The sequence below is a fragment of the Stenella coeruleoalba genome (genome assembly GCF_951394435.1).
Source record: "Stenella coeruleoalba genome assembly, chromosome: 16".
In the NCBI taxonomy this organism is placed as follows: Eukaryota; Metazoa; Chordata; class Mammalia; order Artiodactyla; family Delphinidae; genus Stenella; species Stenella coeruleoalba.
Window position 1 is genome coordinate 17,213,630 of NC_137162.1, and position 10,718 is coordinate 17,224,347.

At 47.7% G+C, this 10,718-nt stretch overlaps 1 protein-coding gene across 24 annotated transcripts in view; it reads right to left on the bottom strand.

Annotated features, from left to right (window-relative positions):
• Positions 1 to 10,346, bottom strand: part of TCF7L2 (transcription factor 7 like 2) — a gene marked incomplete at its 3' end in the record, with an annotated part of 196,867 nt that extends 186,521 nt beyond the window's left edge. For all 24 annotated transcript variants that reach the window (XM_079899478.1, XM_079899476.1, XM_079899477.1 and 21 more), the window contains exons 1-3: positions 9,668 to 10,346; positions 9,324 to 9,390; positions 8,990 to 9,114 (exon numbers count right to left, since the gene is read on the bottom strand). In XM_079899478.1, coding sequence (XP_079755604.1) covers positions 8,990 to 9,114; positions 9,324 to 9,390; positions 9,668 to 9,856 — 381 coding nt within the window. In that variant the 5' untranslated portion in view covers positions 9,857 to 10,346. The remainder of the gene's footprint in view (positions 1 to 8,989; positions 9,115 to 9,323; positions 9,391 to 9,667) is intronic.
• Positions 10,347 to 10,718: the final 372 nt, after the last annotated feature.

A 10,718-nucleotide genomic window follows, 5' to 3' on the forward strand; every position in this document is an offset into this window, starting at 1 on the left:
TACCACATGAGAACTCCAAGGTACTTTTCATGTCCTCTTCCTGTGAAACTCAACAAAACAAACCTTCCCTTCCTGTGTGCTTGTTTACAGTGGCCAAGCCCACCCAACCACCCATCTGAACACCTCCCGGTGACCCAGCCCCCTGTGGTCCAGAGGAAGAGCCATGGAGACGCGCTGGTGCTCAGCACAGCCTTGCCTACATTTTCCAGCAATTCAAAAACCAACATTTTACGATCAACCACCTCCCTTATCAAGAAATCCTATCTTGATTTCTCTCATTTCATTTCTAATCACTACTGCTGGCCCTAAATTTGATGTTTCAGATACAAGACATCAGAGATAGCCAGGGATGGGAGAAAAGGGAAACAGCTTTTTCAATCACAGAGATCTCATCCTCAGAGGCGACTAAAAATCTTGAAACACTACATTGGGTTTCCAACTTCCAGTAGGATGAAGATTAATTTTGTATGCCTATTCATTCCACTAAATTGGGAAGAGTGGGGAGCATTTGCTGTATTTCCAGTTTTATGAATCACCAAGCTTTCAATTTAAAAAAAAAAAAGAAGAAGAAATTCAGATTCATTTCCTAAACGGTTTTGGTTTGGGGGATTTTTTGGTCCACCTTCCTCTCCCCTGTAGCTACCACCGTGAGGCACTTGAAGTTTAATTTCCATGTCATTAGCATAAAAGGCAGAATAGAGGCTTAAATACCTAAGACTTTTTAAGTCACCAGTCATTTTGCAGGACAGAGACAGCACCCCCAGCCCTATGCTGGGAGCCTCTTACATTTAGTGGGAAACTTCTGATCAGGCCTTTGGGTGCCTGCCCGCCCCCTTAAAAGATGCCAAGGGGACTTCTAACTTCCACAGGGAAGGCAAAGCCAGCACTGACTGCTAGGTATGGAGGCTTAAACATTCCTGCAAAGATCCAGACACAGAACATCTGTACCCTCCTACAACAACAACTTCACAAAGGCAACCCCTTTTCACTTCCTGGCATTCTCCTTCAGAAATTCTGCTGCAACAAAACGCATGCCTTTAGACACAGGAACAATCTCTCTTACTGTCTCAACGTTCCATCAAATGTCTATTTACCCTCATTAATTTGTTCTTTTCTTTTCCTCAACCTGAAACCATCAGCTATGAGTCAGAGAACGATCATTAACTTTTACAGCTTTCATACACATCCACCTACTCACATTTGGGGAAAGAAGTATCGACTTGCAACACTGCCTGAGACCAAAATCCTCTAAGAAGAAAAAAAGGGGGGGGGGGATCACTTCAATAAACATATCTATAGGTCTATGGGGGATGCTACATTCATTGTTTTTCCACTTTGTGCTGCAGTCTCTTGCAAAAAAAAAAAAAGAAAAAGAAGTTGAAGTCGAACTTGGTTATGGTGATGGGCATTTCTGGATTGGTTTTTTTTGAGGGAAAATTAGATGATTTTCTTTAAACATCAAAACATAATTACATTTCTTAAACTGTTTGGGAGAGGGGAGAATAAAGTGAAGCAAGTTTCCTGCTCTTGTCCAAAACACATTTCCAGCATATAAAAACACGTGGGCTGAAGTGCTGAGACATGTTCCTAACATAGCATTTTTCATTAAAAGTTGCTACACTAACACTCTTAAAATGATGCCCCATCATTACTCCACTTAGCAGTCACAGGCTGCACACTCATAACGAATTAATTTGCATTAATGTGGGTTTCATGTGTCCTTCCCTGGGTATGCCATTGTGATTCAGACTTAATAAAACTGACACGACAATAACATAGTGCCTTTTATTTCACTTTCCCAAACCAACCAACCCACCCAAAGACCCACACAAACCCTCTCGATTTTTTAAGCATTTTGCTAATATATTTAGTACATCATAATTGGTCCAGCACGCAAGAACCTAGTTATCTTCTCAGTAAATATTTATAGCATCACTCTTTCCCATTCATTCTGCATTTTCTTAGAGAATCTCACTGTAGCCTACATCTGCAATTCATTGACTTTACAATTTACCACATGTTGGGATGGGAGAGGTCTTAGCTCCATTTGAATCACTACACAAATATGCAAGTGATTTATCGGTTTCAAACTAAAGACTGCAAGAGAAGGACTCCACTTTTCCTGAACATTACTTCTTCTGGCAGACCATGAACAATTACAGTTCGTACTAATTAAGCTCTGTAAATGTGCTGTGCCTTACTAATGTCTACCAGGCCTCAAATTTATTTTCATGATGCCAAACTTTAGCAAGCAATTTTAACTCCTTCAGAGCTGATCCCACTAGTAACCATTCCTTCCCCCTGTAGATCGACCTGTTTGGGGCTACTTCATGACCAAAAAAAAAAAAAAGAAGGAAAGAAAAGAATAAAATATTAGACATATTACCAGCCTGAAATCAGATGTGCCCAAGGAAGAAAAAAACCTATCCTGGGAAAACCGAAGAACACCAGGGCTGATAACCCGTTCAAAGATCCCACAGCCCCATCTTTGTAATGAGCTGTTAAGGGATTCATATCTGTCCCTGAGGGCTAGTAAGTTTCTGCATTCCATTGATTAGAAAATAAAACCTTTCAGCCTCTGTCTTGAAGTCTGGGTTGGATGGAAGGAAGGCTCCGGCCAGCGAGGACAGCGCGATCAGCTCCTACCCCCCTCAACAGTTACCCACACACCTCAGAATCCCACTCCCCCTTTACCAGGTGGTCAGTTTGTAACACACACACTAGAAAGCCCACTCTTTTAAGAATGAATTAAAATCAGGAGGATAACTGGCCTTCTCTGTCACATCGGGGTCTTGACCACAGATGCCCCATCCCCAGCTCCTCACACAGTAACTTACATGAAAGACTATCTGCTGCTGGATAGAGCTCTTTGGGTGGAAAGTGGATTGCGACCAGTTTTTACTGAGCTGAGCCATATAGCTGTTAACAGCCACCCCCCACCCATGGTACTTCTACCTCTCGCTAAGAAACTTCTAATCCCTAATTTCAATCAAGCCATTTCCTCATGCCCAAATCTCTGTCCCATCTTCTTACCCTTTTCTAATCTTTCTCAGGCAAGCATTTATTCTTCCTCCTCTGCTACTTTTCTGTGCTTCCTCCCCCCAGATACCAGTGCACTTCCCCCAAATGAATGGCCTTCCCACTCCCAAGGTAAATCTGGAATTTTTTTCTCATCTATTAATTCTTTTAATCAACTCTCCTCACTCTGTGGCACTTTTTTTTTTTTAAACCCTCACGTTAACTAGCGCACTCTGCAATGTGTGTATTTTCCCTTCCAGCTCAGTGGAACATCGTATAAATTAAAGACCCATCTCCCGTATCAGGTTTCTTTAAGTATTCTGGGAAATATGCACAATATAGGCAAGAGGGTCTCAAAAAAAAAAAAAAAAAACAAGAAAGAAAGGAAACAGGGAGAAGCCAGAAGAAAAGGAAAAAAGATGCAAACACCTAGAGCAACTTTGCTTTTGAAAAAAGGCATTTGTGCCGAGCCCCTCCCACCCACCCAACTGAATTTCCATTACTGAAAGTGCTCTTTATAAATGTGTGTAACAATAGCCTGGAGGAAAAGTACAAGTCGGCTGCCAAAGGAGGAGGGGGTGTCTGTCTCAGTAAGCTCAGATTGTAGGCATGGGGGTCAGAGGAGGGGAGAGGGCAGCTTTTGCGAAGGGGTCTCCACACCCCGCCCCCATCTCATTGCTTATAATTAGTGAGAGAAATCTGAGCTACTGCCAGTGTCTGCGGACCTTGAATATTATAAGGCCAACGTGGCGTCAAATATCTTAACATTCATAAGTGTTATGGGCTGTAAATAAAGCCTGTGGATTTATGACCCGGTGGCGCTTGCCAGCAAAGGACTGGGGCACATTTCTTTCAGCAGACCTGTCGAGGTGCAAGTTTGCCTTTGGTTGTAAAATTAACCATTTCCTTCACAAACGTGCTCAATTGTAAGTCAGAGTTGAAGATTTAGTTACACGGTTGCCAATATCCACTCCCAGAAGAAACTCAGACGCCCACAACACACGCCCCCTTCAAAAATAAAAGCCTCAAGAATTTGATTCACCTTGCTCCTTCTCAAAACTTCTGAAATGTGTCACCTCGAAACAGTTATAAATGTGGTTAAAGATATTATCTACTTCCACTCACCAAGACTAAAAAAGCTTACACCTACTTCCCTGGAAAGTGCTTATTTATTTGGCAACGCCATGTTTTAAAAAAACAATAAAGGAGTAAATCACTCCTTGCCTGAAGTTTTGTCCCTTCCCCCAATATAATGTCATCTATTTCCTGTGTAGGAGAGAGCCTCTGCTAAATCCAGGTTGCCTCAGACTTAACTGCCAATAAACCAACTTCCACAGAACTTCCAGACAGCTGGGGAAAAGGTCCTCGGAGTTTTAGTCATGGTCCAGAAACACAGGTCCACACAAAAATTTGCAGCTGTCCTTTCTCTGCAGTGCATTTTTAATGTGATTCGGGGGCCCCTGTTGTGAAACATCTGACAAAATGTAAAATCCTCTTAGATACCTTCTAGTTTACCCCCTGTGCATGTGTAAGAGAAGTTGCACCAACATTTCTCCACCAAGAAATCTAGGCACTTTTCGTATGCACGCAGGCACCTCGTGGGATGTGAGGAGGCATTCAAAACCTGGAAAGACTTCTACTGTAATCTTTAAAAGCACAGCCTCTGGTGCAACTATTAAAATGCTGGTTTGCTAAAGCAAATATTTTTTTAATAGCGTGCAGAACTGCAGTTATCCTGCGCTGCTAACAGAACAGCATTCTTGATCTGCCAGCCCCCGGAAACCTTCCTGTAACTTTTTCACAGCTTGCTAAGAAACAGAGAGCGGACCAGCTTCCAGCAGGGACCCTAAATGAAATCCATATCAGTAAAATTAAAATCAAGGTGGAAAACTCCTAGCCAGAGCGGGGATTGTTTTCCTCCAAATCTTTTCTCAATCAGATAGGGGGCATCAGTGAAAGCTACTTCCCTTCAGCAGTCAAAAGTTTCCAAAAACACTTCTTCCAGATAAACACTCCAGCCTCCCGGACTGCCTCATAGTTTGTTTCTGGGGTTTCAGAAAGCTTTCATTTCAACAAACTGCAAAGCACTGGCGTATTAAATTTATAATCATTAAAATATGACTTACTGGGTGAATGTTGAGCCCATAATCCAAACTGCAGACATTAAACCCCAACCTATAAAGATTAGCACGGAATTAATACTTTGCATTGAGACTGAAATCTAAACATGTTTGCCATAAATATTTCTGAAGGAGATGAAAAACAATTAGCATAAATACCAAAGAAGGGCAAGAACACCTGTTCTTTTTCAGGGCGATAAGCATTTTATTGTTCTCTATTTAAAATGTAATGACCTGTGTAATTACAGTAATATTACATTGTTATGTAGGGGCTTGGAATGTCGCACTTTGAAAAGTGTTGTCAAAACAATCAGGGGTGAAGGTGGGGGGTAGGAGGACAATGGGGAAGGACCACCATTAACCCTTCACACTCCGAGGTCTAAATCTTTTGTATTAAGAAAGGATTATGCTGTTTGAGCGAGGAGAAAACATCCATTTTTCACCAGGCAGAAAGAGAAGCTGCTGCCCGGCTAAATAAAACCCCAATGAATAATAGGCCCCTCTTGGTTTCCTTTAAATGCTGGATTCCAAGTTCAAAAATGAATTCAAGATGCTGCTTATTTATTTGTTCAACCTAGTAGCAAACAGCTTCAGCTGAAAAGCAAACAACTTTGGATCAAAGAAGATGTGAAAGCTCTAATAATCAACCCCTTAAAAAGAATTTCAAACCTAACTGGAATTTCGGCCACCGTATCCCATATTCTCATTTGGCAGGAGGGAAAAAAGAAACGTAAAACTACTCTTTCCTATCTACTTTAATATGGTAACAGTATTCTTATCTTTGGTATATACAAATGTTACCACAATTCTAATATTTGCCGTTCTATCACCTCCCATCTCCTCAACCAGACCTCTCACCTTAATGCTTTTTTGTATTCGAACCTTTTTAAAAGCTGTTCCTATTACAGTATCAAAGGCTAAATCAATGTGATGGAGGAATCTTTTGTCATTTTAAAATAAAATTATTACTATCAAGCTTTATGGCATCTCCAGCAATTAAAGCATTATTCTTGAGATAAAATATTATTCATCATAAGCCCATCTAATGATACTCCTTAATTCTTTACATTCTTAAAAAGAAAAGCAGAAATCAGGAATCCAAAGAGTTTGCTTTTTAAAGGATGCAACTGTTTACAGGTACACTCATAAGTTAACAGAAAATGTAGCAAAAGAACACCACCACCAAGGAGGGTCCGGAAGAGAATAGAACATACAGCTAATTTGTCTTTACACCTTGCCCTCAAAAACACACTCTATGAAGCACTAAGAATTTCAGATGAGCATGAAAAGACCGCTATCTTGCCTATAGATTCCTTCGGCAGCTGTATCAAATCTGGAATTGCAAGCCGGCCCTCTGATCGAAGAGGTCAGGAGTGACACACAACAGCCTCTCAGCCTCATTTCCATGGCTCTACTTACCGGCTTAAATAACCTTAATTCTGGAGCACATCAGCTAACCCAGGTAACAGATAGGAGGAGGAAGGGCCTGTGCACACTAAAGATGTCTGTTGGTGTTTGACACGCAAATACTAAAACTGCCTCCTGACTTCAGAAATGTCTTCTCAGACTCCATCTGATGTCACAGCATCAGGCCACCCGCTATGTCCTATGTCCACAATTAAAATAACTAGACGCCGAGGGTTCCTACGATGCCCACAGAGGGGACGGGGTTGTTGGGAGCCATCCTTTTCGCACCGGGAAATCATTTATTTACCTTTAACAATTTCCCTGTTTCCTAATTACAGCGCAACACAACTGTTGCAGTTTCAGGAGATCTTGCGGCAAGATTGCCAGCGGTCACAGGCAGGAGTTTGCAAAGAGTCAAGAAGGCCAGCAAGCCCACCATCAAAGCTCAATATTCAGATGGCCTTTCAGATGGCTAAGTGGATTTTAAAATAATACCAGAGAGGCTTCCATCGTAGGGGGAGGGGAGGAGAGTAAGAAATTCTCAGGGTTACTTTGGAATGTCGCTTGGTCGGCTTGGTTATTACACAAACTCTCCGATTCTGAGCCGAATACTCCCGGTTCAGGATGCCCACAGGCTCCCAAGAAAAATACAACGTAACCGGACAATGTTTCCCCTACAGCTGCAACCCCACTGCCCGGCCCCCGCCGCCTGAAAGAACTGGCCCTGAAGGAGGAGGTCGGGCTGAAATGCTCTCCCAGCTTCCCAAGCATGCAGAAGCCTGGGCGCGCGGGAGGGGGAGGGAGGGTAATAATTATTTCTCTTTCCTGGCCATAACAAATGACCGGTCTAGCATGCCCTTGCCATTTTTGCCAGGGCCCCAAAAAACAAGTCAAACCTGATAGTTAATATTTTAATGCTTAAAAACACTTGTAGATCTGATCGACTCCCGTCCGGCAAACCCTCGGCCATTAGCACCGAATCCACGGCTGCTGAACAGTGGGTGCACTATTTCAAATTGCTATCTCGAGTTACCGAAAAATAAAAGAAAACAGAAGAAGTGAGTGTAAATAAGAGGTAGGGGGACCAAACCAGAGAGGGTGCAAAATGACAATCCCGAGAAGCCGGGCACAAACGTTTAGAGATTGCGTCTAGAGATTCGTAATCCAGGCTTTTTAGAGGAGGGTGGGACGGGGGGAGGGGGTTCAAGGCGAGGGCAGGGGGCAGAGGCCTGTCGGGGAAGAGGGTGAGCCTTATTCACAAATGTCACGGGGGGGCGCGGGACGCACGCCGCGGGAAGCGCCACCCCCCCGGAGCCTGGCACCCCGCGCCTCCCTGGAGCCCCCAAAGTTGGGTGGCCCACGATCAGCAGCCCAATCCCTTGAAAGAAAGGAGCCCTCGGCCTCCCTCACCCTCTATACACCCTTGGGCCCCGCACAACCTGGTCTCTGGCCCCCCAGGGCCCACTGAGGGCCTTCTCGGAAGCTGGCGAGCGCAGATCCCGCTATAAACCCCAAGGCACCAAAATTCCCTAGAAATACATCAAGTCCGCTCGGAGGAGGCCATCCCGGCTCCATACAAACCAAAACCCGCGGCCACAGGGGCCTCTCCACCCCGCGCGGCCCGGGAGAGCCCGCAGCCAGCGCGCCGGGCAGCCGAGCCGGCCACGGCGCCCAGGGCGCTCGCGGCCCTGCGGGGTGGCCCCAGAAAAGGAAGCCCAGAGCCCCCAAGTTTGCAGTGGGACCAGTCTTGGAAGCGTGACCTTCCAGGGGAAAAGGGAAGGAGGGCTGAGAGCCAGCCATCGCCACTAGAAAGCTAAACAAATACGCGGCCGAAAGAGAAAGACGAGGCGCTTCTCCAAGGCCCCGGGCTCCGCGCGCCCGCTAGTTCTCAAGTCCAACGCCTGGAGGACAATCCACTCTACCCCGCGCGTCGGGCGCAGCCCATTAACTCAGTCCCCGGCAGCGGCAGCCAAGGGGTTAACCGGGGAAAGCCCAAGACGCCACAGAAGAGGGAAGGAAAAGAGAGAGAGAGAAGGAGAGGGAGAAAAGAAAGAGCCACACAGTCATCTTCCCAGGGTGAAGAAACAAACACCACCACCAAAGGGGGCGGGGGGAATCAGAGCGCAAAAGAAAGTTCTTCTGATTCCCCCCCAACCAACAAAGCCCTGCTTGGAAAGAAAAGTCTCCCCAACATCACGAGGCAACAAACTGAAAGCAAGAACATGGCGAAGTGCAAACAAATCCAGTCCACAAAAGGCAGAAAAGTTTGGAGAGTTTCGGGCTGCCTGGGCCACAAGAGGGGGAGGGGAGGCGGGGAGGGGAGGAGGCGGGGAGGGAGGGGAGAGGGAGGGAGGGGGCAGGGCAGGGCAGGGGCCGCGTGCGGGGCCGGGCGGGAGGCAAGGGTGGGCGGTCAGCGGGCGGGGGCCGCGCGCGGAGGCACTTACGGTTCGGGCGGTGGGCGAGAGCGATCCGTTGGGGAGGTAGGGGCTCGTCAGGTCGGGGATCATGATGAAAGGGTAGCCGGGATACGGTGGCCCCTTAAAGAGCCCTCCATCTTGCCTCTTGGCCGCTAACATGGCGGGGCAGCGAGGGGACGGCGGCGGCCGCGCGGAGCGGGAGAGAGCGAGGAGAAACTTTTTAGAAAGTGCCCCAAGTGGCTGGGCGCCCCGGCCGGGCCGACGCAAGGCCCGGCCGAGCGGGGCGCGGGGCCCGGGCGCGCGGGGCGGCGGGCCCGGGGGACAGCTCCCGGCGGCTGCGGGGCGCGCGGGGCGTACTCACCTTCTTCCAAACTTTCCCGGGATTTATCTCGGAAACTTTCGGAGCGAGGCGGAGGCCGTCTTTCCGCCTTCCCGGAGGGGTGGAGGTGGGGAGGGCGAGGGGCAAACGCCACGCAGAGGGGGGAGATGGGGGAGAAAAAGAATCAGCGAGGTGGGGGGGTGTGGGATGGGAGAGAAAAACAGGGTTACAAGTTTTTGCAATGGTGGCACCACACGCACACGCCGCCCGCCCGGCCCCGCGGCGTCCCGCCGCCGCCCCCAGCCCCGATTTCTCCCCTTTAAGCAACATTTGCCAAGCCCAGGAAATAGATTAAGAACCCCGCCAGCCCGAGGGGCTTTTCCTACCTCGGAATCGGAGGAGCTGTTTTGATTCGTTTCTGATTCATTGACTAGAGACGATTTGACATCAGCTAAATCCCTCTCTGCCGAGGAGTTTTCGGAGCTCTTCTCCTCTTGCTCGCCCTCGTCTTTGAAGGAAATCAGTTCGTCGTTGGCGCCTAGGTCATCTCCTCCACCGCCGTTCAGCTGCGGCATTTTTTTCACCCACCAGCAGCAATTTTGGAAGAAAAATGAAGGAGAAAGAAAAGCCAAAAAAAAAAAAAAAACCAAAAAGTTTTGCCCCCCCCCCAGAAAAATACTGCAAGAAAAAGACGAGTCCAAGGTGAACTTTTTTCTGCTTTGGGGTCTTTTTCTCCTGGGGAGGGGAAAGAGGGAGGAGGGGAGGGGAAGGGGGGGGAGATCTTCTGCACGCGTGAGTTTGGGTTTCTTTTTTCTCTCGTTCCCAAGGATCCGATCAATGTGCAAAAAAATAATAAATAAAAAAAGGGGGGTAAAAAAAAACACACACACCAACAACAACAAGAAGTCAGATATAAAGAGCAAAGGGGGGGGAAGCCGAAGATACAGGAGGAGCTCGTGCCGCTCGGATTTGAGTGAGTTGAAGTTAGACTGAGAGCTTTTCAGTTCAAAGGCGGCGCTGATTGACAGATAGAAAAAGGGGGATCGAAATCCGGAGGAACGGAGTAGTCTGGGAGCGGAGATTATTGACAGGGAGAGAGGAACACACTCGCTTAATGAGATGCCGGGGGGCGGGGCCGGGCCGGTGACGTCTGCATAAATAAACAGCCGGTGTGGGCGGGGCGGGGGTGGCTAACAATGATCCTTTCGGGCGCCGGGAGAGGGAGGAGGGAGACGAGGAGGAGGAGGAGGAGGAGAGGGGCGGGGGAGGGGGGGAGAGACGGAGGGAGGAGTGTGCAGGGGGAGAGGCCTGCGCTGAGTGTGTGCGAGCCTGGGAGTCTGGGCGAGGGAACGGGGACTCGCTCCGGGAGGGGGGTGGCTTCAGAAAGACAATGCGGAGTAGGAGAGGAGGGGAAGGGGGTGGCGACCGCGTCAGGAA